This window comes from Apteryx rowi, unplaced genomic scaffold (assembly GCF_003343035.1).
Source record: "Apteryx rowi isolate R43461 unplaced genomic scaffold, aptRow1 scaffold_22, whole genome shotgun sequence".
NCBI lineage: Eukaryota > Metazoa > Chordata > Aves > Apterygiformes > Apterygidae > Apteryx > Apteryx rowi.
The window spans coordinates 3,084,874-3,112,345 of NW_020448530.1; the positions used below are offsets into that span (position 1 = coordinate 3,084,874).

The 27,472-nt window shown below is 45.4% G+C and overlaps 1 protein-coding gene across 1 annotated transcript in view; it reads left to right on the forward strand.

The window, feature by feature from the left end:
• The first annotated feature begins 17,786 nt into the window (after positions 1-17,786).
• Positions 17,787-27,472, forward strand: part of FGFR3 (fibroblast growth factor receptor 3) — a 190,491-nt gene continuing 180,805 nt past the window's right edge. The window contains exon 1 of the mRNA XM_026064551.1: positions 17,787-17,943. Within this exon, the coding sequence (XP_025920336.1) occupies positions 17,787-17,943 (157 nt within the window). The remainder of the gene's footprint in view (positions 17,944-27,472) is intronic.

The window sequence follows — 27,472 nt, forward strand, 5'->3', positions numbered from 1 at the left end:
TTATTATTCTGTTTTCCAGAGCAGAGTAATTTCCCATCATCCTAAGTGGCTGGAACAGCCACGGGCTTGAAATAGTGATGATGGAATTTCCTGGGAATAAATTAACGTGAAGGCACCGGGATATTACAGTAACAGTGTGGTAAAAGAGTGTGCCTTTTACTATGTGTATTGATGTATATTTTCAAATATATATATCATGAAATGTGTGCTACATTGTGTCTCCTGTTTTCCTGGCCTCACTCAGGCTGAAGCAGTGAGTGCTGTACCATCTTCCCTATTTCTGATCTAGCTTTTGCAGCCTTTTCCCCTGCAAGCAGAAGTCCCATCGATTTCCAGGCAGGCATGTACAAGAAAGGGCTGCCGGATCAGTCCCTACCATGGTAAAAATAGACAGTTACTTGGTTGTTTTTATTAAAGGGAGGGGAAAGAGAGCATTATATAACATAAGGGCTTTTGGGGGAGCATTGGCTCATTTAAAACCTCCAGCGATAGCTGCTTTCCCTGACAGGAATTGGCTGTGCAGCCGAGCACGCAAGCTGGGCTTTTGCCATTGCTGGAGAGCTACGTTCTTTTCTTTATTAACAGACAATAAGCCACATTCAAGACATGTTAAAGAGTTGGAAGACAAGCAGCCAAAGCAGAGAAATTCAAAGTGAGGGCTGGTGCTTGGGAGCCTGGTGTTTGCATATGCCTGCAAGGAAGAGTCAGACACAACTTAAGATGCAGCTGCTTTTGCCAACGCTCTTGCTCTCAGTGCTAGTGGGGATCTGGAGGCCGAGCCAGTTTTAATTGCTACCTGTGTTAATTACTTGCTCCAACCAGCCAGAAGTCCTGCAGGACTGGAATGACTGGGTGAGGATGAAAGGCAGGGCACACTGGAGAGGAGGTGGCATTTTTTCTGGCAGTGAGGAAAATTGAGGGGTCACGCACACATGGAGAGCAGGGAGAAGAGGTGCCCAGGGGCCTGGAGCTCTGCTAGCAGGACGCTTTGGCCCTTGCATCATGTGCTTCTAACCAGAGCCCCCTTTCTGTCCCCGCTCCTGACACCATCCCCTCACTCCCTGCATCCGGGCTTCACCCATGCACAGGGTACAGCCACCGCCTTGGCCATGCAAGCTCAGACCAAAGGTTCCCTGTCTCCAGCAGTGTCCAGAAGAAAACACCTCAAGAAGAGAATGAGAGTGGGATTGTACTGCATGTCCCCATCCCTAGGACACCCTCCTGGCTGGCATGGGGTCTCCAGACCCACTTCTCCACGGGAGAGGCCAGGCTCACCAAAGCCCTGGGAGACCTGGTGAGCGCCGGTGCACCCGGGGCAGGCTGTGGGCTTTCCAGAGGACACGACTTCTCCAATCCTACTGAGCTGGTTGTCATCAAAAGCCCTCAGACCAAGGCATTTCGCATTGTGCGTGTGTTGATCCAAAGCCCAGTTTTCATATTGTTTTCAGTGACATTTGGTTTGGGCCACAAGGCCCTGAATCAACACAGTGCTGAGCCTGGCAAGTCAAAGGGAAAAAACACCTGACTTACACAAGAAATTTTCTTAAATTATTCCCTGCCTGGGATCTTACAACACCTGTAAAGTTAGGAATTATAGGGACAATACACTGTCATTTCTGTGGGACTTCAGCAAATTCTGAAGTACTTTGCAGAGTACCCGGTTATGGGCCATAAAAGTAAATCCTTTTCCAAATGAAATATAGATTATGCTCACTGGGAACAATAAGATGATATTCTGTGTTCATTCCTTGAAATAGAGTTTTACTGGGTTATTGGGGTTCAAAATATGTGAAGGCACAGGGAAGTGACAGCCCTGATGACGGCCATTTGAAAAGCTTCATTTCAGAATGGCCATGTTGCACTAAAAAAAAAAAAAGGAAATGTACCAAAATGTATTTCAACACTGAGACATTAATTGCCAACACTGAGCCAAGGGGCATTTCTCACATATAGTTTCAAATAAAAAAATGTTGGCACAGTGTTTGCTGCAGTGGTTCCAGTGGAGTAATTAAACAGGAGCCACTCTGGAGCCAGCTAAGGGGAAAGTATAAGCCGCGATTTCGGAGGGGGAGAGACTCTGCACAGGAAAGCCTGTGCCCGTGTGTGTCYATGCATGCGCACATTTTTATTTTTCTTAGTCATATTTGTGTATTATATTCCTATGTGTCCATGGCACCTTACTTCAAAAAACAGTTTGAAATGCATATGCTGCTGAAGAAAGGGGAGGAAAACTCTCCTGAATTTCCTCTCCTATTTCAGTGAATGTGCCTCTTTTTGATGTTTTTCCTAGGGCTTTTGTGGCCTATCCTTTACACTACCTGGCTGGTTTAATTCATGAATCTTATACTGATATGACAAGCTCTGCAAAGGTGACGAAATGTTAAGGAGACAGATGCCTTCAGTATCTCTCCAGGATAAATACTTGCAGTTTGCTCCCTTTTTTAGAGGCTGGTTCCTATTCCAGGTCTTGGCACTGTGGCTGAGCTACTGAGCCACCTCTGCCATCTCTCTCCTTCAACCTGAGTTAGCATCTCCTCCTTGCTTTTAAAAGGAAACCCTTTCTCTCCTGTCGTTCCTGCTGGAGAAACCCCATCTCACACAACTGAAGCAGTCTAGCTGGAAAAGTCCTTACAACTCATAGGAAGCCACCTCCTGCTTCCCAGTATGAGCGGAGCAGCTTCAGTCTTCAAGCTAGAAAACAGGGTTAACAATACCCATAACAATAGGGTCGTTAAGGGTATAGCTAGCTCCATCTCCAGTCCTCGCAGCATCCTGTTGTTATACAGATCTCCCCTGACAAACTGTATCTTGGGATCTTATCTGGCTCAGTGATGACCAGCGCAGAGGTCGGATTTGGCAGAAGTAGATCTGGTACAGATACATAGCACTGGTACTGGAGAAGATGGTTTGCTTCTCTTTGCCCCAACACGAGACACAGCTAGTGCTTTGCATCACTGGAAAGGGAGAGCAATGCATGCTCTCAGGCAGCACAAGAATATTTTGGCTTTGGGGGTGACCCTAGTGAGTCCTTTTCCAGTGGGAAAACACAGGCTTGGCCCCATAAGTGACATGTAGAAGCATCTCTAGAATTACTGAGACATCATGGGGACATATTTTCCATCCTGTTTTTCTACAGTTCCTGGCATTGGGAAGGGGAGAGGGCCCCAATGCCACAACTAGAGCTTTTAGGCACTGAATGATCATTACCACAGTGCGGGTAAATAGAAGATGGTGGTCTCTGAGGCTGTCTCAGCATGGATGAGATATTGCTAGAGGAGGAAGAGAAGGGGGCCAAGGATCCCCTTGCTCTCAGTGACAGCAGCATCCCCATGCTGTGATCTGCCCTCCAGCACTGCTGCGGCTAGATGCAGCCCTGCCTCAAACCATTTCCTCCCATGAGCAAGGAAATGCAGGCAGAGATGTAAGAAAGCAGGGCGGTAAAGGAGGCAGACTCACCGTGAGGGAAATTGAAACTCTGCTGTGGTTATAAAGGAGCCAAAGGAAGGGGATGAGGAAACCTCCTTGGTTTGCTGCCTCATGAGCTACTCAGGAGTTTGGATCCCAGCGAAACTGCCCGGATGCAGCCCACGGAGGAGCACAAATGCACAGCCCAGACCCAGTCACGCTCTTGGCTCCAGGAGGCGGTTCAGATCCGTGTCCGAGCTGCACATTGTGGGCCTGCTCCAGGGCGAGCACGTTGCAGTTCTCGCCTGAGACAAAGCGGGAAGCGTAAGCCATATCCAAGCCGTCCGCGTCATATTTATCTTTCAGAGACTGTCCCAGGAAGATCGTTTCATCTTTGGAAAACTCTCTTTTGCAAACTGGCATTGTGCTGGGCTCATCTCTCCTTTCACACTCCTTCCCAAGGCAGTTACTTGTCTGCTGTAATTTACTCTTTAATGCAGCACTTTTCTATTCTGCGAGACAACAATCATGAAGCATTTAAATTCCAATTGAGTAGGGCTGGAGTGCAGAGAGGCTGTGGCTTGCACAGCGAGGATAATGGGAACCTGAGACAGGGGACACCAGTTCAAGGCCCCCCAGGAAGGAGGGCTACAAGCTTCTCCCTCACATTCCCATCTCCCTAGAGATGTAAATCAAGAAAATGAAGGGAGGGGAAGAGGAGGAGGGGGTGTTTATAGAAAGAAAAGGGAAAATGGATTGAGTTGTGCTGAATTCTAAGACAAGGATCAGCTACACAAGAGAACTATTGAATAGCTGTGAAATCTGGAATTGAGCCATCAAAAAAGCTGCTGAGCTGCATGTGAATCAGGTTGATTGTTTTTGAGAAGCACCTGATTTCCCCCTTGCCCCCCCGGGCTGCGTGCTCAGCCTTGGAATTTGAACATGACTGCCGATGTGCCGAGCTGCTTTTCTTAGAGATAGAGACGTTTTAGGGAGCGGGAGAGGAGGGAGAGCGGGGGAGCGTCTCTCTGAATGCGAGGGCCGCGGTATCCGGGCCCGGAGCTGACAGGTTCCCCGCTGCTCCCAGCAGTCACAGCGAGGCATTTACACTGCTGGCAGCAAGCAAGCCAGCAAAGGAAAGAGCCGGGACGCCGTCAGGCTTGGAGCTCAGGGCTGCTCAAAGGGCTCGATGCCGCTCCGTAGCTGCGCTGCAAGTATATTCTTCCTGCTCCTCACCAGCGTCCCAGAGATGCACCTCGTGCTGCAGGGGAGCTCACATTTCTTACCTTGTCTCCCAGGCTGGAGCTGATGCCTATTTCCAGCCAAGTAGTCCCTGCTGGATGCCAATAAAAATAAATGCCATAGTACTGATTTAATACTACACTTATCATTCTAGTGTCTGAGGCTCCTGTGTGCACTGGCGGAGCTGTTATTCTCTCTGCAGCCCAGAAGGAAGGCAGTGTATAAGCCTTCACTAACGAGGGAAGCAAATTAAGGGTGCTAAGGTGCTGTTTTCCCAAAGAACGTTATGATTCCAGGGTGCCTCAAACCAATGCACCAAAAAAAAAAAAAAAAAAGCGAGACTGCTTTTAAAATTCCAGCAATTTGCCTAGGGGTACAGAATGAGTTGGGATTGCAAGAGTGAAACCTTGCCTTTCCTCATTTGGTATGCCTGAGAACCATCTCTGTTCTAATTTATTATTATTGTATTGCATTATTGTGTAATTTTATTGCATTAAAAATCATGTGAACAGCACCATGGTGCCCTACAAACAGAGAGCAACACAGAGTCACTGCTCCAAAGAGCCTTGTAAAACTGCCTCCAAATTTGACTCCAGAGACCTAGACTCTATTACCTTATGCAGCAAASACGCACATTGTTTTATTGTTGTTTGTTTACTGAGCGCTGAGGGTAAGCACTGAGCTGGGCAAGCTTGTGCAGCCTGGACAGATCTGTCAGGCTTCACGTCTTCTGCACGGGACATGTTTGCGTGGCCTCTTCCTTCTTCTCTACGATTGTAATACCGCCGTACAGCACAGTACTGCAGCCTTTCTACCTCTCCGCAGCCCGGATGAACTATCCAGCCAGCCGTGCCTGGCTGCCGGCGCCAGAGCCGGGTTGCCACCGGGCCCTCAGAGGGGTGTCCGGACTCCAGCACAGACCACCACCCCCCGCGGCACCTCGCTGCCCTCCACCGAGCTGGGCTGCCTGCGACAACCCCAGCGCCTCGGAGCAGCCTGGGGGTGGCTCTCAGTGCCCCCTCCACCCCACAAGACACTCTGGCATGGGATTCGCCCAGGGCTCTGCTTCGTGCCAGCCCTGTGGAGCACCAGGATGGTTTTAGGACAAGTTTCTCCTAGTTGTTGACTGTCACAGCAGCACAGAGCAACCAGGATGGGGGGTCTGCAATGAAGTGGAGATCCTGAATTAGCCCAAGGCGCCGGTCCAGGACTRGAGGCAGGTGGCCTCGGCAGGAGGGTGCTCAGTGCACCCTGCCACGTTGTCCCCTCTTAGCTTCCGGTCCGCACATCGGCTCCAAGACCCGGGACAGAYGCTGGCCTCCCCAAGCAGTCGGGAAGTGCCAGTTATGTATTAGGTGCTACCTTGAGGAGAAAAGCCACTAGCAATTAATGACTAACCATGGCTGGCTGAGGGCATTTTGCAAGCGCCTCTGCTGCGGGGTGACTCAGCTGCACCGGGAGGTCAGGAGAGGGGCACACTTTGCATACGGGCCATCGCTACCCGCTGGAAACGTCTGTGCTAGGGCCATTCAACACAGCCTGATTCGGGACCCCTTGAAAAGTTAAGGAAAGGACTCTCCAGGACTCGAGCAGGCTTTGGATTGAGCCCTGTGTGTGTGCAAACGGCCCCACGTACCCCATAGCTGAGCAGTGCCATCAGCCCCAGGAGTGCCCGGGGACACCCAGGCTGAGTGGCTCCCAGATAGGTGTAGGCAGCACCTTTTTTTTTTTTTTTTTTTTAAAGGGGAAAAATTAATTAACCTTCACCTCAGGTCCCAACTCGCATAACCACAGATCAGATTCTGCTAATAATTTGCTTGCTTAAGTGACTCATAATAAACACTGCGAGTTTACTTTTGCTTTGAGAGCAGCTGATCTTTGGAACAAACCGCCCACAGGCGTAAAATCATGTCACCCATGTGCCCATTTAACCCTCCGAGTGCTCGCGCGTCTCTGGAGCCAGCCAAGTTACTGCTTGTGGAAACGCGTGGCGGCTGGGAAATTCCATCATTACACATGAAATAATATCTAGAGAGGGCATGATCTGTTCTTCACTTATTTCAGGCTGGACCCTCACCTCTACTCATATGAGGATCAGCAGCTCTCACTCACAGGCCCAGAAAAGTGGGTGAAGGCTCTGACCGCCTCTCCCCTCCTAAAACACTGACTAGCTACTTATGAATTTTCTGTGGTGGCTTTTTTTTTTTTTTACTATGAGTTCTAATTATTCTTTTACCCATTAAGTACAGATGAGTGCGCTCAGCCTTCATTCCCTCTCAGGCTGGCCTGATCCTCAGCAGCCTTGGCACCCTCCCAAGCCCATCTTAGTGCTGCTGAGGATCAGCCCGAGCCCTGGCCCCACATAGCACGCTGCCATCAATGCCACTGCACAAGGCCACGCTCAGCATCCCAGCTTGCACTCTGGGACCTGGAGTGAATTTGCAAGCTGGAAATGAAAACCTGCTCTTCTGAAATCTGGAATAGCAGCATGGTTTGGAGCTGGACTCAGTGCTGGTCCTGGACCTTCCGGATCTGTCAGGTCCAGGAGGAGCTGTGTAGCGATACTGTGAGCACTCTTGCAACGGCAGAGGCTGCGCGTGCAAACAGACCTGGGTGTGCAACTGCATGTGCCAGCAGTGCTGCCCTGCTGCTCCAGTACACCCTCCAGGGAGGGTGTAACATGTTAGTAGGGAACACCTCCTATCGCACCTGTAACATGGGCCTGACTGTGCCCAGGTGGAGAAAACCRAATCTAAACCAATAAAGGGCTTCTCCAAGGTCATACAGGAAGGCCCTGTCAGAGTTTGCAGTGTAATATGATTTAAACATCAGAAACTAGCTCACGGTACAGGCAATAGCTCCTCTTCCATGCATGCATTTTCCCCTGTTCTGTGGGTTCTGCACTCGATGCAGGGAAGGTTTGCAAGAGCAGCAAGTTGGCTGCAGGCTGAACAGCAGCTTTCTGTGGAGTCATTAGACTAACACGTTTTTGGAAGAGAATTTTCTTCCATCCATCCATCCCCAGTTTATGSTTTCAGCCAAGCAAAAACCTGCTTGACCTAATTACTCCACCTTGTTGATCAAAGGTCATGTTTTACTGGGATTATTTTTATGTTCATTGTAGGCACAGCTGGTAAACAACGTGCAGATTTTACACTATTTAACCTTCTGACAGATTTATGGAGGCTCCCTGCCTGACTTTCTTCGCTTCTTTCAAAGCATTTGCACTCACCCTTCAGATGATACCACGTAGCCTGCACCTTTAGTCCAAAAACCCAAGCTGAGCCAGAAAAAAGAGCATGTGTCAAAGATTACTTACCCACTCTCCCCACAGCCAGCTCTGAAACCCCGTTCCGGATCACCTGCTTTCAACAGAGCAGTCGTGTTAGATCAAGGAATAGCTTGGACCTACTCAGGTACAGTGCTTGGCATAACTAGGCTGCCAACAATCCCGCTGCCAACTTAAATCAAACGAGAGGGAAGGAGCTGTCCCACTTACCTGGATTAGAAGAGTGTAGAGATTGGCCATGTCTAAGGCCAACGTAGAAAAGCTCTTCCTCCGCAAGGAGCATGGTGAAGGCCGGTGCTAGCTCACTGACTGGTCTTGTGGCCTCGATCTCACAGACCCAAGAGAAAGGAAGAGGGTTGCTGGTCAGCAGCCATCTGAGGAGGCTTTCAAGCTTGGCACCTGTAGGCCACTGCTTGGAAAAGGAATGGTCCCTCCTTCCAAAACCCAGCCTTCTTGGGCCTCTGTGATAGCAGGAGGGGTCCAGGCTGGAGTTCCCAGGTTGTAGAAACTCCCACCATTTAGATTTAAGAGAGAATTTTTGCTGGCCCCATTTAAGCAAACCTAGCACAGATAGCAGAGGGCAGCACACCAGGCCTGAAGCTTCAGACCTCACTTGCTCAGGCAATGCTTTGGGTGGCAGAAGTAGCAGAAGGTGCTCCTGTCAGCATCAGGTTTGTCCAGAGGTCCCTGAGCTGAAAACAAGGACCCTCTAACTTCACAGACAAGGACCCTCTTCCTCTATCCTGCGCACAGCCTCCTTTCCCAAGCTAAAACCCGACTTCTCTGGTTTCTGCTACCCCTTCTTTGAGATTCCCCTCCTCCTACAACACCCCTCACTTTCCCAAGCTAAAACCCGACTTCTCTGGTTTCTGCTACCCCTTCTTTGAGATCCCCCTCCTCCTACAACACCCCTCACTTTCCCAGACCAGCTTCAGCCCTCATCTGGTCCACCCTGTCTCACCTCCCATCCACCAAGGCTACCTCCCCACCATCATCCCCAGTCAGAAGCGCCACAGGTCTTCTGATGGCAACAAAAACCTTTTGTCTGCGTGAAGGTTTGTGCTGGACCTTGGCTCCTTACATCTCCCTCCAGAGCCTATGTGCAGGCAGAGTCAGATTAGACCATCATTTCCCACCTGGTGCTGCTTTGAAGTGGTTTTTATATTAAACATGGAGCGCAGTTTGGGAATTCTTGCTTTTGCCAGCTTGTTTGCGCTTGCAAAGAGATTATTCAAATCCTCTCTTCTGAGGAGTAAACCAAAGGGAAGCTTCACTACATGCAGCTATAGCTTTTGTACCTCAGTATTGACCCACAAGTGAAGTCAGTGACTTACAAGGAAATAGTATTTCACCTACCAAACAATAGTCTAAATATATAGTATTCAACATATTTTATCTTCTTCCCATCAGCCTCCTCGGGGTCACATATCTTATTCAAACACCATGAAGTCATACTTTCCTGGTACAACCATTTTCAATTATTTATTAAACAATAGAGGTTGGCATGCACCGAGTCCTGCAATGGTCAAACATTTCTGCTTTTTCTAGTTGAGTCAGCAAAATGTGGTATAGGTGTCCAGAAGTAAGAACTTAATCGCTAATACTAGCTACTACAATGGAAAAGTTTGAAACCAAGCTCCCATCACATTAGCATTGCCCCTTCTTCAAAGGCATGTCACACTCTGGCATTAGTGCAACCCCCATATGTCCCCCATAAGAGCCTGGGGAATAGTGGCACCGACGGTGTCACCAATCCTACAGCAGATCCAAGACATGCGCAGGGATCAGTTTCCCAACCTCAGCAAGAAAGCAAAAAATGAAGCAGGAAAAAAAAAAAAAAAAAAGGAAGTGTTTGAGGATTTCCCCTTCAAAAATTCTGGGCACTGAGTGAAGAAAACAGATTTCTCATTGGAAAATCCTGACATTTTCTCAAGTGAGTACCAGTCAAAAGGTGTCAGCATTACTGTGAAATGTGTGTAAAGCAGCTTAAAACTAAGTTATCTATAAGTCTGGCTTAAATTCTCCTCAGTTGTCAATAATCTACTAATTGCAATACTATGACAGGAGATGGAGCCTGTTGGCTTCAGGGGACTGGCCTGAGTTTTACCAGGAAATGGTGTGAATGAAGTTAAGCTGTAATTTGTGGATAATTGTGATCAGTGACACATGTTCTTGTGACACACAACAAGCCGTCATAGAAAAAATATGCTCCTAAAGTTACATATCATGTGTGGTTTTAGACTGATTATTCTAAATCATCCGCTGCCTCAGCTCAGTGTTTGTTACAAAGATCCCCTACATTTGACCTTTACAAAGTTTAAATACAAAAATGCAGTGGAAGATAATCCTTCTCCAGCCCCACTGAAGTCAGGGAAGGTTTTACTATGGACTCAAGTGGAATCTGGCCTGGATGCAGAGTGTAAGTACTTACACCAGTAAAATGAGATTTCTCTCCATCATTAAGGAAATGTCACACAAACAAACATTTTCGGATCAAAAATCCCAGATGTGCTAGTTTCCCAAGTATAAAATAATAGTCTGATCTGTGGAGCTGGTGTTGCAGGTCCTGTTTGCACAGATAGGTGAAGGGTAGCCTAGAATCACAAACCTGAGCCTCCCCAAATATGTTCTGTTTAGAACATTGTGCCATAGAAAATTAATTGCATTCCAGCTCCAGGGAACATTAGCACTTCTCTGAATTCAGGGCCAGCCTTAGGAATAGTCATGCCCTAGGCAAAGAATTCACCCCCCTCATGGCCTTTGCCCCTTCCTCCACAAGACTGAAAGGGAAAAATTATAATAAATCACAGCCTTTAGAGACACCTACTAAACACTGACTGGAATATAAATGTATAAATAAAATAGGAACTAAACGTTCTCATCTCAACACTGCGTTGGTGGCTTTGCTTCCCTTCTCATTTTTGTTTCTTCTTTCCTTTCTTTCCTTTCTGTTTTACACGTTCCTCTCTCTCCATCCCCTCCCCCACTTCTTCCTCTGTTTTTTTCCCCTTGTTGTCTTTTACTTTATAGCTCCTTTCCAAGACCTCCTTTCTCACCCTTTCTATTACTTCATTCCTTATAGGCTGTTAGATCTCTTTCCTTCTTCCTCAGCATTCTTTACTCTTTTCTCTTCCCCAAGAATGTCCTGAAGATAAGAAAATGACCCTCTGTATCTTTCAGGGGTTGAATCCTTATCACCCTTTTCTTTACAAATAGCAGTTCCCATTTAAGATATCTTACAAGTTTTCTCAGGACAGGCATTTAAAGTGTAAAAAAATCCAGAATCACTGGTCCYTTTTGGAAAGCTTGGCATATACACAGTCCTTGCAATAGATTACAATTACTTAAAATCAAGCCCATTATCCTTTTGCAAGGGTTGTGTGGTTGTGGAAGGTTTGAGAGTGCAGGTAGTTAAAAATTGATCTGTACCAGGAGAGAGGCTTTGTCCTGGCCATTTTATACTGTCATTCTTACAAGTCTGAGTCATTGTGAGTCACGTGGACTGCAAGGAGTGAAAAAAATAAATAAAGATCCTGCTAGCTTCTTTATTCATAAGTTTTGTCACATTAACCATATAAATCTCTTTAACATGATATAACACCCCCAAAGGGGATGAATTACATCAATATAACTGTGCTTGTATTGCGATAGTATATATTCCTTCAGGGGAAGGGAATGAAATAGGTACCTAATATCCCTTTATGTTAGGACACCTGATTCTGCCTGAGGAGTTGCATCTATCARAAGTGTCTCACTGTTGGCCAATGGAGGTCTATCAGTACAAAAAAAATCTGTAAGAGCCTAGTAATAAGGAAAAAAAACACTATTTTGCAGCTGACAAGTTCAGCAAAGTAGAAGCTGTGTAGTTTTACCAGGAACTCATGATACCCTGTTGACATTTGAAGCATTGTATCTTTGTTATCACACCAGTTATGACGCTTCTCAAAGGGCAGGATTTTGCCTCCTCTGAGTTTCCCACGAGCTCCCTCTCCTCTCTGCCCCTTTCTCACCTGCTGATTCCAGCTTGCTCTGGGTGTGCTCCATACTTGTGTCATGGAGGCACTGCTGAAAATGAAGAGGAAATTTCTGCTTGCTGGTTGTGCCTGCAACACAGCTGGGGCTGGGGGCTGCAATGCCCTGCTCCTACCCCCCCGCCTGTGTCGACAGAGGAGCTCCACGGAGGAGTCACTGGAGGCGTGGGAAACCCTGGCTTGGTGTCCTCCTACCCCGTAACCATGCACACAAAACAGCGGCACTGTCGCTCTTCCTTCCCCAGCTCTCCAGCTAGCTCCCTGCGGACGATGGCCGGGATGAGGGGAAGGCATGGTCCCGTAGCCAGGGGTYGCGTAGCCATGACCCCCAAATGTCCATGATACACCAGAGTACAGCAGTGGGGCTTGCTGGATGGCCATGTCTCGTCCCACCAGGGAGTAAAACAAGTGTGGGGCACTCCTGGCTGTGCAAGCTGAGAAGCATTTCCAGGTCCCACTGTGGGGACATCTCAGACTCCCAGGAATGGCAGTATATAGGTCCCAAGAGAAGAAAAATACCCACAGACTTCAGGGTATGCACTGGTGGTTTTGCTATCAACAATTCAAGGGAGTGAGAGAAACTCAAATATTAGGCAGGACTACACTGCAGCTATTGTGGTGACGTATAGAAATATCTGGGCTGGCCTTGTGTGGACAGGACTAGGTGCAGTAAGTGCAGTGGCTCAACGCAAACTAATTGATCCTGCCAGGAAGGGGGGTTGTGACTGAGCTAGGACATACTTCTGTGGCTCTCATTAGCTGTAATTAACCTTTCCTGAAGGGCTGATTAAGACCCATTCCCTCTTAGGGCTACTAAAATGAGTAAGGGACTGGAGCATCTCTCATATGAGGACAGGCTGAGAGAGCTGGGACTCTTCAGCCTGGAGAAGAGAAGACTGAGGGGGGATCTTATCAATGTGTATAAGTATCTGAAAGGAGGGTGTAGAGAGGATGCGGCCAAAATCTTCTCAGTGGTGCTCAGCAATAGGACAAGAGGCAATGGGCACAAATTGAAACACAGAGTTCTGTCTGAACATGAGGAAAACTTTTTGTGATGCTCATTTGTGTGTGTAGYGATGCTTCTTGCAGGTTTTGGGCATGTAGACAATGCCCTAGTGCAATGCACTGCACCTGGACACTGCCCTGCAGGCAGGTCGCTGCTGTTGTAGCACTCAGAAATCTTTCTGGTCATAAATACTCAATCAGTTATTCTGATTAGTAAAATACTGCAGACCATACAAGGAGCAGAAGAGTTGGAAGCAGCATTTTGCAAACCCCATTTTTCCATGGCCATTCACTTAAATCCTCTAAGCTCTCTGAGATGTCTAGCTACTCCTAAAAGTTTACTCCTGGTCAAAGATAAATGTGCTAGTCCGTGATTCTCCAGAGCACTGAGCGTGCAGTGAGGTATGCAGCTGATGCGGAGCCTGACTTATTTTGGTTGTGATCCTGCTCCAACAGATAACAAACAGTACAGGAAAGTTTCTTTGACTTAGGGATGTTAATCCCTTGGCAGAGCTGCATACCTAAGCCTCCCTCATTAGAGCAATAATTCAGTAGGTGCTTGCTAAATTAGGTCTTTGGTGTTTGTAAAGGTGCAGGAGGTTGTTTTTTTGGAGGGGAAGGAGTGTGTTTGGTTTTTAATTCGGGTTGTGACACTGCTCTGGAGAACCTGCTCTAGCTCTGACTGAATTTCATGTTGGTGGTGGTACATCTTTGAAATCCCTCCACAAAAAGGATTGCTAGTGCATTCATACAAAACCCAGTGCACAACTACCTCGCCCCACAAACGCTAGATGGTTCAGACATATCAGTGATACCAAGCTGATCTCATCCACTTCTTGTGCGGGGTTTGCCCTGTTGATCCCCACTCCTTTGGAGTCAACAGGACGTTTTGCTGCAGCTTTCGGTGAGTGGAGCCAGGAGTGGGAAGCCTTGCTAGAGTAAAAGTCGAAGCACAGCCGTGCTGTTGAAAACAGGGAGTCTTGTTTAAAATGTTGTAAACATCTCTATTCCTCACCTCTGCTCCGCAGATGGAGATGATTTGAATTTAATGTACTGAGCAAAGGGGCATTTTTCTCACAAGAAGAAAACTTAATTGATCCTTAATAAACCTGATCTTTAATAGCTTAATTGATCCTTTCATTTTTAGCTCTGTGCCCAGTGGCAATCCGTCACCTCTTTGCAACAATATCTGCAAAGAAAATAATCTTTGCTGGATCAGATGAAAAGGCAGAGAAAGAGTCACAGAATTAACTGGCAGAGCAATCTGGTTGTTACCCTAACATATGGGAATAATAAGTGCCAGCCAGATAAAGCCTGAACGTTGAGCTTTCATTTTGTTATTCTAAGCACAAAAATAAATATTTTTATGACTAGATGTAAAGAATAAAAGCAAATAGAGTTAATATTTAAAAATATACATTTTGCTTCATTATGTGTAATAATACATATTGATTTCATTATGATATTTTTTTAAAGATCAGTTTGCCTGGGAATAAGGAACTATTCCCAAAACACAGCCTGCCTTTTTCATCCTGTCTTTCTAAGGTGTTCCACTAGTATATAATGAAAGAGAAATTTTAACTAGCCTGTATTATAAGGAGTTATACATTGCTTTGAACAAAAAAAAAAGATATTTGCAAAAATGTGAACTGCAAATATTTTCTTTACAATTGAAAGTGTCTGTACGATTCTCAGTCACGGACTGTTGCGGATGTTAGAGCAGATACACAGAGGGAGGGAAATAGCAGTAGCACTGCAGAGGTTAAGGCGCTAGGCTGCTTTGCACACCTTCACAGCTTGGGTCTTCACACACCCCCTAAGACGAAGGGAAGGGCACTTTTACAAGCCAGGAGCTCAGACTCAGGGGGAAACTCAGCTGCCCTCAGCCTGGTCTGCAAGGCTGGCAAGTGAGCAAACACCAGGCTCTGGATATCGAACCGTATTTCATACACAGCGGGCAAAAAGCTGGGAAAAAACAGTCACAATCCCTTAGGACAAGGACAGGGAATTTTACAGGCACTATGGAGGGGAACTGATGTTTTCTTTTATTATTCATGAGCTAGTTTAGTCCGAGAGAGCAAATGATATTTATGTGGACCTTGGGGGAATTTGTGCAATAAAGAGACAGAAAACAGCAAAGCTGAAAGGCATGCAGTCCTCTTGCCATGCCTCTAGGTGCAAAGTTTACCTGCAGTGGTTTTGCTGACACTGAAGCAGCCCACCTCCTTCTGCATCCAGATTCTGGGAGCTTCGCTTCACACTCCAAAAAAATAAAAACTCCTCAACTGACTCCAAGTTTCTTTGGCACCATGCTCGTACAAAAGCCCATCTGTCTAACTGAGCTACTACGGGCAAATGGACCCACCAGTGTCATATCCCTCTATTGATTTTGGTCTGGGTGATGACATAAAGGTTAAAGATCAGCATATATGTACATTATGCAGACTCCAAGGAATGCTGACATGAGGTGCTTGCAACAGCAAGAAAGTCGAACGGGAGAGCACATTCAAAATGTTAAACAGCGAATCTTGGCTTTGCAAACATTAGTGCTGGCTGCATATGAGAAACTTAAGCTTTTATATCCAGCTAGTCTATTCTATCAAGTATCACTTAGTCTGTGGGCTGATTTACCACATTGCTGTACAAGTGATTTAGCAGATATGGATTCTTTTTAAGAAATGTGCTTATTTGTTTAAAAGCCTGTTATCATGTTGTGGATTTGGACTGCAATGGATGTGTTTTTTTTTAATCTAGCGAGTGGGTGAGTTTGGGGAAATTTTTTTTAAAACTAATGAGTAGGTGTATGTATTGCAAAATATTTCTGAAAGTGGGCAAAAAATTGGTTACCGCAGATTTCAGCATTCCAAGCTCTGGATAAATGAAGTGATATGTCAGCATTTGTTTTCTTAAGGAAGCAAATCAATTGTGCCTCCTAAAAGAGTAAAACAACATGCAGGCTTCCATGTGTTGCAGTCCTAGAACTAGTCAGAGAACCTCTCTGTAAGCAGTGCGTGTTCTTGATAAAAAGCACTATGTTCCAAAAGAGGGCTGAAAGTGCTTAGATGGAGAGCAAGAATGGGAACAGGTTGACTCTGAAAGGTAACGAATCTGGAGTTGACCCTAAGAACAGAAATTCAGGGTTGAAATGTTGGACCCATGCAGCTGGGGAGAGATTCAGTATTGAATCCAGTGCAGCTTTAGTTTTGTATCACATTTTTTTCCAAAGATCTATCTGAATGCCTTGAATCTGCCAAACTTGGTTGAAAACCATGAATGGGAGGTCTAGTCCTTTTGTTTTTGTCTCAGTTAGAATTCCACTTGTATTGCACCATTTTTTCTTGCAATCTGAGAGTAAACACAGTGTAACCAAGCATTTCAAGAATTTCCAAAGGGACTAGTTCAAATATGATTTTAAGAACAGGCAAAGATGTGCTAGTTATTTTCAGAAAGGGATACTTTCATAATCTCTGAATGGCTGATGGCCTCAGGAAGACTTTGTTTATCACCAGTTGGATCCCAATGTGGTGATCTCTGGCCTTCATTTTATTATGATAGTTCATGGAATCATATTTTATTTCAACAGGTGAGGAGAGCTGGTCAGAAAGTGCATTGCGGAAACATAAGTTTCTTCGAATTTACCACTGAAAACACAGTAGAAGCTTTCAGATCACTTCTATTGCTAAAGACTGGTCTAATAAGAGGACCTAAAAGAGGACAGTGGCAATTCAAGTCTCTGCTGGACTCCATCAGCCTTTTCTTCCGCCTTAAATACAAGTTTTTTAAAAGTTCTCCTCCATTTGGAAGCTCTGCTGTTTTTCCCTCTTTCTTGGCTTCATCCAGCATCTTCTCCCTGACCTCTCTGCACTGACTAGCTCCTCCCTGAACCACGAGCAGGTTCTCCATGTCCCTCATTCTCACCATGCTCTGGCTCATTTCATGACATTTAATGCTGTTCTCAAAGGCCTGCCCCTCAAGTCATGTCATTGTGCAAGATGAAGGTTTCATTTAAAAACAGACTAAAGACAAACAACAGAAAATACAGTCCCAGAAAGATGAAGAACCTGGATTGTTTTTAATCTCATGGTCTTTAACCAACTTCATCATTTCCAAATGTCGGGTTGAAATAATGAGAGTAAATCAAGGCAGACTTTTGGCTCTTCTTCTTCCTTATTCTGCTCTGGTTTTATATCTTCTTTCATATCATCTGATTCTTTCTGTCTCCCTGCAAAGATACCTCTTCTGGAAACATTCAGCTCCATGGCCTCATGCCATGTTTTGTTTACTCTTTATTATACCAGTCTTGCGCAAACTTTTACTTTGGTGCAGGGATTTGCTAGGCATTGGAAAAACTCCCCTTCTACACATCACTTCCATGATAGGGAAGCTTTCTAAATAAATAATCACAAACAACTTTGCAAATTGTGAGATGGATAATGCCCTCAAGTGCATTTGATGTAAGGGCCCCAGTTCTTTGTCAGAGAAAACTGAAGTTAATGGAGATGCATCTGTTCATAGCAACCAAGAAATTGGCCTGTTGATRTAGTTATTGAGTCTGCTCCCAGAGGGTCAAAGGATGGGCCAACTAAAGGCAAACTTCCTTTGTCCAGGTTGTTCTAAATTTACCCAATAGACAACACTTATTTATTGGCTTCTGTGACTCTTTGAGGAGACATTTTTAAGGCCTTTACTCTTGATTTTTTCCAGTGCACATATGTGTTTTTGCCTAGGGAAGATGGTGTCCAACAGATYACATTCTCAACTGGAATCAATCAGTGTAGCCCAGCAAATATGGTGAAGTTTTTAAGCCAGCTGAGATGTTGGCCGGCGGTCAACAGAAGAGTGACACAGTAACGGACACAAAGGGCTTCATGGAAGCCAATGGCAATTCTCTTGTTGACTTTCACAGAGCCAAGACTTCACCCCAGTGGCTGTGCACCCTCCTTTTAGGGCAACAGTACCCTGCAGCCTTTGGTAGGTTAATGAAAGCACCATACTTAAGCTGACATAAAACACATTTGTGGTCATGCATGCAGCTCTTGGGACAGGCTTTATCTGTTCTCATTGTTTGCTGTGTGTGTTTTAACACAGAGCCTCAGGACACAGCTTGGCTGCTGTACAGCATTTTGTATAAAGCCGACCCTTAAGCCAACCGCAGCTAAGACGCTGTAATTTTCGTAGAGACATCATGTACTTTTTATGCTCCTTAACTCAACTGTAGTCACAAATCCCTCTTTGTATTGGCAGCTCCTGTGAAAATAAGCTTTAGGAGCTACTTGAAAAAACTCCTCTACCTCTGTGACATTTAGCTGTGTTGCCTGGTCTTGTCTGCCTGCTAAGTTAGCCCTGCATAGTTTGTCTTAAAAAAATACAAGTAAAATTCAGAACTTGCAACTCACATCATGTGACATACAATGGAGCCTGCAGTTCCAATGAAAGACACATCCACCTGTCAAAAACCAGCTCTGAAGTGATTTTCTGGGTGCAATCTGCTTGTGTACCAGGAGTAGCTTCTCATCCTTTTCTCTTGCACAGCTCTTCAGAACATGATGTGACTAACCAACACGGAGAAAGGCACCTTGAATCTGCTTATGGAGAMTGGTGATTGGGCTAGAATTCATCCTGCATTAAATGCTAGTAAAATCAGTTATTTTCATGCTGACCCCAAATGTTGTGCTAGGAGGATCTAAAACACYTTAAAGACATGATCTCTGCCCAAAGGAGGTTTGGGGCAGACAGCAGCCCAGAAGGTGGCATCCTGGTGGATGGGGAGACAAAGGGCAGCATAATGGCAACGAGAGCTCCCAACAGCATAGAGCAGGGCTCTGTGCACACAGTTGTTGGGCCAGCTAATGGAGCTCACTGAATAGATTTATAGTCGTACTTGGGTAATTTATTGCAGGCTAATTAGATATCAGATTAATTAACTAGTTCACTGGTCCTTAATTACAAATTTGGTGTCTTAATTTATTGTAATTTCTTCCAAATAATGACTATGCTCAAATAATGCTGATTTATGTTATAGTTGGAAGCAAGGATAATGAACCTGACTGTTTGTACAAAGACCTCTTCACACTGCTCTGAGGACATAATAGGGTCTTAAAGTTAGTGCAGACTTAATTTCTGCCCTCCGAGGCTGCTTTATAGCACCAGCGTGCGGTGGGTGATTCACCGTGAGTCAGCAGCGAGCGATGCGAAGGCCWTGACTTGCACAGCTGCTGAGAAACTGGGATCAAAGGCGCCGGCCTCATTGACTCCCGTTGGCCTGCCATTATACAAGAGCGCCCCGAGGGCAGGCAGTTGGTGTTTGTGTAGCACAAACAACTTGAGCAAGTGGGGGCTGCCAGGCCTCGCTCCGGTCGTAATTAGTGACCTGGCTTTGCCGGCGCTCCCGTCCMCAGTCACTGCTCCGTGTTGGGTTGCCCTCTCCAAGCCTGGACCGGAGCAACCTAAGAGTAAATCAGAGCTGGGTCCGAGGCTCAGACAAAAGTGCGCTGTGGCCTGGACCGAGGTGAAGGAAGGGGATCTGAAATACCTGACCTGCAACTCCCATGGGGCATCGAAACAGCAGTTCAGAGCTGAAACTTTGCAGGTTGCAGCTGCAGTATCAGGGTTTGGGTAAAAGCTTTTGCTTCATAGTTGTGTTGATTTTCTTCCCCTCTTCTCCTCCTCCACTGAAAACTAGATTCTTAATGGAGGGAGGAAACAGAACAAAATCCACTRTACTCTGGAAAATGCAAGCTTGAGCAAAAACCCTGGATTCATCCAAAATGTTTACTCTACCTTACACATTGTGTAGTACCCAGTTTGAAAAAAACACCTTTCTGTATGATTTAAAAAATCCTAAAAATGTTTCAGTTTCCACTTTGTTTGCTCAGTTACCTCCTGAAGAAGTAAAAAGCAGCAAGTTCACTTTCCTAGAGAGTGCCTAAAATAAACAGAGGACCAGTCTCCCAGAAACCCTTTCAGCTCAGTAGATTTGACTTTCTCAGCACAACAGCATGTAATGATAACAGTGGCTCTAACAAAAAATCTTAATCACTACTTTGCAACAGGCCACGTGAGTCTTGCTGCCTGTCCTGTTGTTTCTCATGGGATTTTCAGATTTATTCTGAAAGATTTTTCCCCTGTTCCTGGGAGGAGAAAGAAGAAGTGTGAGGATGTCATCACCTTCAGATCTGGAAGCTTCAGTACTTAGATCCAGGTGCATCGTACATCTCTGCTGCTGTGTGGTAGGCTTAAAAATGCAAAGAATTGATGAGTCTTCTAAATCCTTGCCCATGATCTTGACCACTAAAGGAATGACAAAATTATAATTTTGACTCTTTGGTCTCTGAAGTGCTCCCCCACTGCGTTATTGATGTGCGTGTGTGCCTGGATCCAGACTGCATGCMTCCATACATACCTAATGAGAGGGAAGCAGTATGGATCCTGATCGGAAGACAGCTCCTGCAGAGCACTCCTGCACGCTCCGCAAACTGGTTGACGCTGCTTTAGAAATGAGTTTGGGTCTGAATTTATGATATAGACTAATGCCTGGGTATCAGGTCCAGTGAAAACTATGCTGGATATGCTCTGGCCTTGGGATTCTCTATTTGGGTTATTTATGGGGCCTATATTTCAGGGTTATGACTTTGGGTATGGGAATGGAATCATATTTTTAAAAGCACAGCAAAGTCACATAAATGTCAGAGGGGCAAAGATAAGACCCAAGCAGTGCTCCCAGCACCAGACTGTAGGTCTGCATAGCTGGAGCACAGCTCAGAGCACCTACTGCAAGGTTCAGCTCGAGGAGAAGAGAGCAGTCCTCCACAGCTCCATCTACACTATCCGGAGCTGTGCCAAGGTGAGGGAGTGTTAATTCCAGTGAGACAACCTTCATACAGGATCCAGCTGAAAAATCTGACTCTAAAATTATCTTGATCCTCTGCCACACACACTTTTTAAAGGGAAATAAAATGAATCTTCCCTGTATCCATCCTCTTGTGAAATATAAACAATTCCTGATGGATTTGCAGCTTACACTAGTAACTGACAGCTTGCTAGCTGCTGGCATTATTACTTACAGTCTGGCAAGCACCAGACAACTGTGATGCTTACAATTTGCAATCCCTGAAACGCGGTATTTTTCAACGCATGCTGAAGACCAMATCTTCAGATCTCCTCAGTTCTCATGTAAACAGCAAAATAACTGGCCAGGGTTGAGAGCCAGCAAACTGGAGACTGATCTCTGCAGAAAATCTGGCCTGAATTGTCATAATAAGAGGTGCAGATCTCTTCTGAAAACTTGCCCTAAACTGTTGATGCTGAGCACTTGGAAAGCAATCCCTAAGTTTGTACTTGAGTGACCCAGTTTTTTTTCTATATGAACAGTTAAAATGACCCTGTCCATAGCCCATTTCAGAGGAATTGGATGCCTCCATAGAATTCTTTCTGAGTGAGAGTCTAAATCACAAATAGATTGAGGACTGACTAGGCACAGCAAATAAAACTCCTTATTTGCTCACATAAAGGCTGCATTCAAAAAGTAGGGCACCACCACTACATACACCTATTYTCATCCAACCAACAGGCTGGTGCTCACCTCTGAGCCAGAGGTGTGACTGCTCAGCGAGGAAATAGGGTACCCTCTCAATTTTAAACCAGRTCATGCCTAGTCCAAGAAAAAGCCTCTGGGGGGAAGACACCCCCCACAGCACTTACTGGAGCATTTCTGTGCCTGTGCAGAGAGCTTCGGCCTCCAGGATTGCTGCTTTTTGCACGCACAGAGCCTCACTGTCAGAATCACACAGAATTGGTCCACCTTCCAGGCACTGCTGCCTTTCGCAAGGTTTTTGCACCAAGCATTTGGGGAGCCTTCAAAGAGCTTTTTTCAAAACAAAGATGATTAAAACATTCAGGTGCCAGCCTTCAGCAGAGATGAGTCTGCACCAAACCTTTCCCCAGTAGCAAACACCTCTGTGGGACCATGCAACAAAAAGTCACCAGTGATAGAGGAAAGCATGAGAGAGTGGGGCTCACCATCAGCTATGGAGCAGGGTCACTTTTGGTTACAGGTTGTGCACAGAGGGGGTAACTCCTTAACCTGACTGCCCTTGTGATGGCCAGACCAAACATGTGCTGCAGACTGGGATTTGGCTGCCTGCAGCTGTGTATTTCAGATCTGTCGTTGGAAGACCAGCCAGACAAGGAAGAGGGCTGTCGCCTGAGGACATGCAACGCGCTCTTGCCCTTACAGAGCTGAGGTGATGTGTTCTTCTATCGAGTTGAGCTTGGGCACAAAACTGGTGACCAGGCATTCTTCCAGCTGGCTGTCACCACCACCTCTGGGAATAGTTTGCTCCATTATTAAATAAAAAAAAAGAAGTCCTTGGAAAAAAACACAGTATTTATGTTGTGGGGTAGGGCAGATGCTCTGCTCCTACCCAGCCTGCAAAAGGTTACAGGGCCCAAATCAGCCTGGGAGCTGAGCCTATAACAAAATGAAGCTATTAAGAAAAGCTATAGCAGCTGCTGCAAGAGAAAGAGATGATGGCAGAGGGAGGAAAAAGAYATGCTTTCTTATGTTTCCTGAAGGAAGGCAGGAAAGGGACCTTGTCCTGAGTATGTAACTTTGCATTGAGGATGGTATTGAGATGCAAGAAYGAGGACTGCGAATTGGCCTTTCTGCTGAAGGTGCCTGATCCAGGAGCAACTGTGATAAAAGTCTGTCCCTTACAGAGGAAAACCTTCTGGAGACCAAGCCGGACTGTGGCTGGGCTCCCCTGTGTGGTGCTGAGACACAGGCAGGCTGCTGTATCAGGGTCTGCCCTGGAGACATCACTTTTGCAGGTGGTCCATGAGCAGCTCTGAAACCTCTGTTAAAGAAAACAGCTTTCAAAGGACATCATGAGTGTTGCTCTTCTAGAAACGGCACTTGCAAAGCTCTTACTGCCCCCCTGCCTGTGTTGTCTCACTCTTGAGCAAAAGCATTTATTTTCTCTGTGTCCTCCAGCCATTTTGGGGTGCTTATTTGTTGGCATATGACGTATTTCAGAAACAGAGAACATATGTGGGTTGCAAAACTTGTTTAAGAAGGCTGTGAGTCATCTAAACTCTTTCTGTGTGCCCACATTATCTCTCCATGAACCAAATGTCTTTCGAGTGACGCACCAGAAATATATAGGAGGTGCCGTATCGTGCCAGGCCAGTCGTCTGTTCATCCCAATGAGCCATATTTCACTGTGGCTTTGGAGAAAGAAATAAGAAACACTGCACTGGACAATTTAAGAATAGCTAATCCACGGAATAGTTTTTTTTCCTATGCTGTCCGTTGGCGTTTGGTGTGCATCCTAAAGCACGCGTGTTTGGATTCCACTAAGGCAGAGCATCCAGCTTGCCACTGGGTTACTGTTACCAACTGCAGGGCAGGCTCTGACCCAAGGTGTCAGCTTGAATTTGAGTATGATTAAAATCTATTTAAGGCTGGCTATGAGAAGGCAGATCTTTGGTAAGGACTGCTCAAAAGCATTGCAGTAAAATGATTGCGCGCCAAGCCCTGATGATGCAATTCTCTCCTACCCTTCAGTCCTTTTGTAATCATAAGTGATTTCTATACTGGAAACTTTCAAAACACTTGCCTAGTTTAGACTGCATTACAAAACTTGAATGACTATTGAAATCGCAAGATACTAGAAATTCAGGGAAGGAAGAATCACTGTGGAATCTCCCTGTATCTCTGACAAATACAACCTGTTCCAAAGAGGGAGATGTCATGAGACAGTTTCTTCTAATGTTTAAGTATATTTAAACTTTTCCTGATATCCACCTTGCCTCACTGGCAGGAGATGATTATGTTCCATTACAGTTCTTTGGTGTTCCAGATAAAATTATTTTTTCTCTTATTAACCAGGGCAAACATAAGTGTTTTGTGCTCATACAGGCAAAGGTAGAGGGCAGGGCAGGTGTGATTCCCTTCAGGGCCCACCAGCAGGGATTGCATTGCCCTCAGTTCCTCATGCTCCAACACAGACACATTCATGGGCCGTGTCATCCTTTTTAGCTTTACAAACTGCAGCTGTTTTGTATTCTTTCCTTTCTATGTTTTCTAATATTAGGCATTACCGTTCATTTCTAAGCAACATGGTGTATGCAAGCAAGGTACATGAGCTTTGTTAGTGGTCTTATAATATTCTTTCCTCTTTACAGATGGGCATAATTAGCAAGCTTTTAACTCTGGAACACACAGTTTTTCCTCAAACCCTGGAACAGAGCTGGGTTTCTGATACAGCAGGGATAAGCGTCTTTGATGGATTGCCGTGGCAGCCTGACCACCTGGCCGGGTCTAATTTCTGGTTCTGATCTGACCTGTTAAGTTTGCCCTGGATAGAAAAACTGAAAAGATGCCTAATAGAACAGAATAGAAAAAAATAATTGAAAAAATGAAGACGCCTAATCCTCATTTTGTGCTGAGGGAAAAAGTGGTGTGATTTCAGCTCAAACTGACTGCAGTTGCAAGTGATTACCTGTGTACTTTCACAAGATATGCACTGCTTTGAGGGGAGATGTTGCAATGTGAATGCATCAAGCCTCTTTGTCAGCCTCCAGACTCAACTCCAGCTTCCAATGCCTCCATCTACGTTTTTCCACAAAGTCCCTTTCTGTATCCTCCCCTGGGGAGTCTTGCCTAGGAGATGGGATCCACAAACACCCACAAGGCCGCCGCAGCCTATTTTTACCTCCCTGGAAAACTTAGGCTGCTGGGATGTAGATGCCATTCCTGATCCTGCTGATGTTTTATCCTTGTCCTTCCCCTTCTGCCTATGGCAACCTCATGCTTCCAGCACAAACCCTTTGAGAGCAAGCACTGCTTTCACATTATAGGTTTTGTATTGTGCCTTATGCATCTGGATCCCAATTCATGGCTAACATTATGGTAATTCAAATAATATGTTACAATGACATACCAGCCCTTATCAGCCTTCTATAGGGGAAATGGCAAGGCTGAGTTCATTTTATTAGACATATATGACATCCCAGCATCACTCTGTCTAGCAAACTGTCAATTTGCAGCTATTGAGAGCACCCTTCTAGCCTGTAATTCATAACAACTCATGCGGTGCATGCAGGAGAGCTTCATCTTGCCATTATTCTGTGTTTGCATCTTGTAACCTTAATCTCTCTCTCTCCAGTTACAGACGTCACTGTCAACAAAAGAAATGCTGCGCACCCCCCGCCTGCCTCCCAAGACCACTGAGGCATGGCTGAGAAACCGCTGACTGGCTTGTTCCCATCTCAGATTAACTTAACACCACTGCACTCTCCGTAGCTTCCACGAYGACATAAGGTCGCATTAAACAGTGCATCATGCACTGGCTGGAAGGCTGCTGAAGAATATTTTGGTTGGGCACCTATGAGTTCATCTTCATTTGTGGTTTCTTAAATTCGCCATGACCCTAAAAACTGGAGGGCAACTTGATGTTTCAGCACTGCTGCAAAATGCCAGTGGGGTCTGTGTATACCAGAGATCAGGAGCTTTTGTGAGTCACAACTGTCGAGCTCTGACAATTGTTTTTGGTGGGGAGGCATTGGCCTTCGGTGGTTTGGAGTGCCGTGGTCAAAGATGTTTTGGCATCGCTCACTGCTGGGGCTGCCAGCCCAAAGCACAGAAATATTGCTGACACAAGCCAGGCAAATGGCGTGATTGTGTTTAGCCTGGGAGGAGTTTGGCTCCCAGTCTGGCCTTTGCAAAAGTAGAGATCCTTTTATCATCTTGGCATTCAAAATACACCTGGGTTGACAAGGAAAGGGAGAGAGAAGGAAAGGAGGAAGGAATCACTCTGGGCTTAGCTCCGCTGGGTTTGCAAAGAGCAAAGCATAATAACACGAATGCTTCCTCCTGACCAAACTTCCCTCATGTAATCTAGCGGTCAGTACGCACCTTCTCCTGTGTTAGTTAAACCTTAATTCGGTTCAGATCCTCGGCACCCGCGCAGCGCCCCATCTTGCTGTTTGCAGTGTGTGCGTGTCTTTACCCATAAACATGAAGCATGGTGCATCCGTCTCAATGAGGCTTGAAGACAAACAGACCCTGGTGATTTTTGGTGACTCGACTGGCCCTTAGAAGCCATAAGCAGGTTGATGCAATTAGATGTCAGCACCCATTGCCTTAATGTCTGTAGCTGTGTAGGAGCTGCACTTCACACTGCTAAAGCAAATTCACACCTAATTTGCATTCTGACCCATTACAGCTGTTTTATCTAAAAGCGTCTTTTTCTTGTGACAAATGTGTAAGTAACTGCATGCCGAAGAGGCTGGCTATATGGGCAGCTTGGTGGAGCTTTGAGCTATGCTTATCGGATTTTTTTTTGTGTCTTTTTCATAAAAAAGACATAAAAAGTGAAACATGAGCTGATATGACTAGTTTTATATACTGTGAAGCAGGAACCTTGAACAGTTTAATATTTTACCACCATCAATCAATCCTTTCTCCCCAGCTGAGAATACACTTGGACTCAGCCCACTAAAACTGCTGTTTGTGTCAAAATTAAGAAAAAAGGTAACAAATAGAAAATATTTTGGCTTGTCTCCTGAGAACTATTAGCTAGTAGCTACATTTTGTACTTACATGCATTCTCCTTTGTTATCAACACAAGCTATTCCATGATTTGTACAAAAGACATGATAAATATTTTTGTATGTAGTGGATCCCTAAGCCATGGAAAAACATCATGCAGATCAGTGGTTTTGAACTGAAAACTTTAAAATATTCTTAAAGGAAAGCAAGATCAGTTGATAGGCTTTACGTATTTTACGCRTATCTGTACAGCCGCAAGCAATGTTATGGGTTCAAACCCTGAAAAAAGGTAGGGAAAACCACAGATGTGGATAAGAACTGTGACTCTGTGAAATCTAGTTATCCTCTAATGACATCTGTTACCTCACCCAAGGCAAAAGCATCAAGTTTTCCCAAAAACCACTGGGCTTCAAACAGGAAAAAGTTGCTTTATACAATGGGACTGGGTGGTAAAAAGAAACTGAATAATTTCCAAGTGTGACCAGTAACAAACAGAATACACCATGTGGCATACATCAGCCACATGGGGCTTTGTCGTACTATGAAGTTTTTATTGCTCTGGGTTTTGGTTGTCTGCATTACACATGAAATGACAGGAACACAGAAGCCCCATAGGCTCTGACCAGAAAGAGCCATTCGAACTTCATAGCAGCACTCAGAGTTGCAGCCCAAGAATAAAAAGAAATGTGTGGGAAGAAGAATGTTTCTTAAAACAAAACAACAACAACAACAACAACAACAACAACAAAACAGAAAAATTTGGAAAGGTTTCAGAATACTTACAATGGAAAGAGTGTATTCTATGTAACTTCTTAACTTTCCCATCAAGTTGTTATTATTTACTTCAGTAGTCAGTTATATGCATAGAAGGGCCATTTCTACCCTCGAGAGATCTTTGCCAAAATAGATGCGATGAGATAAATGGGGTGGAAAAGCCTCATTTTACAG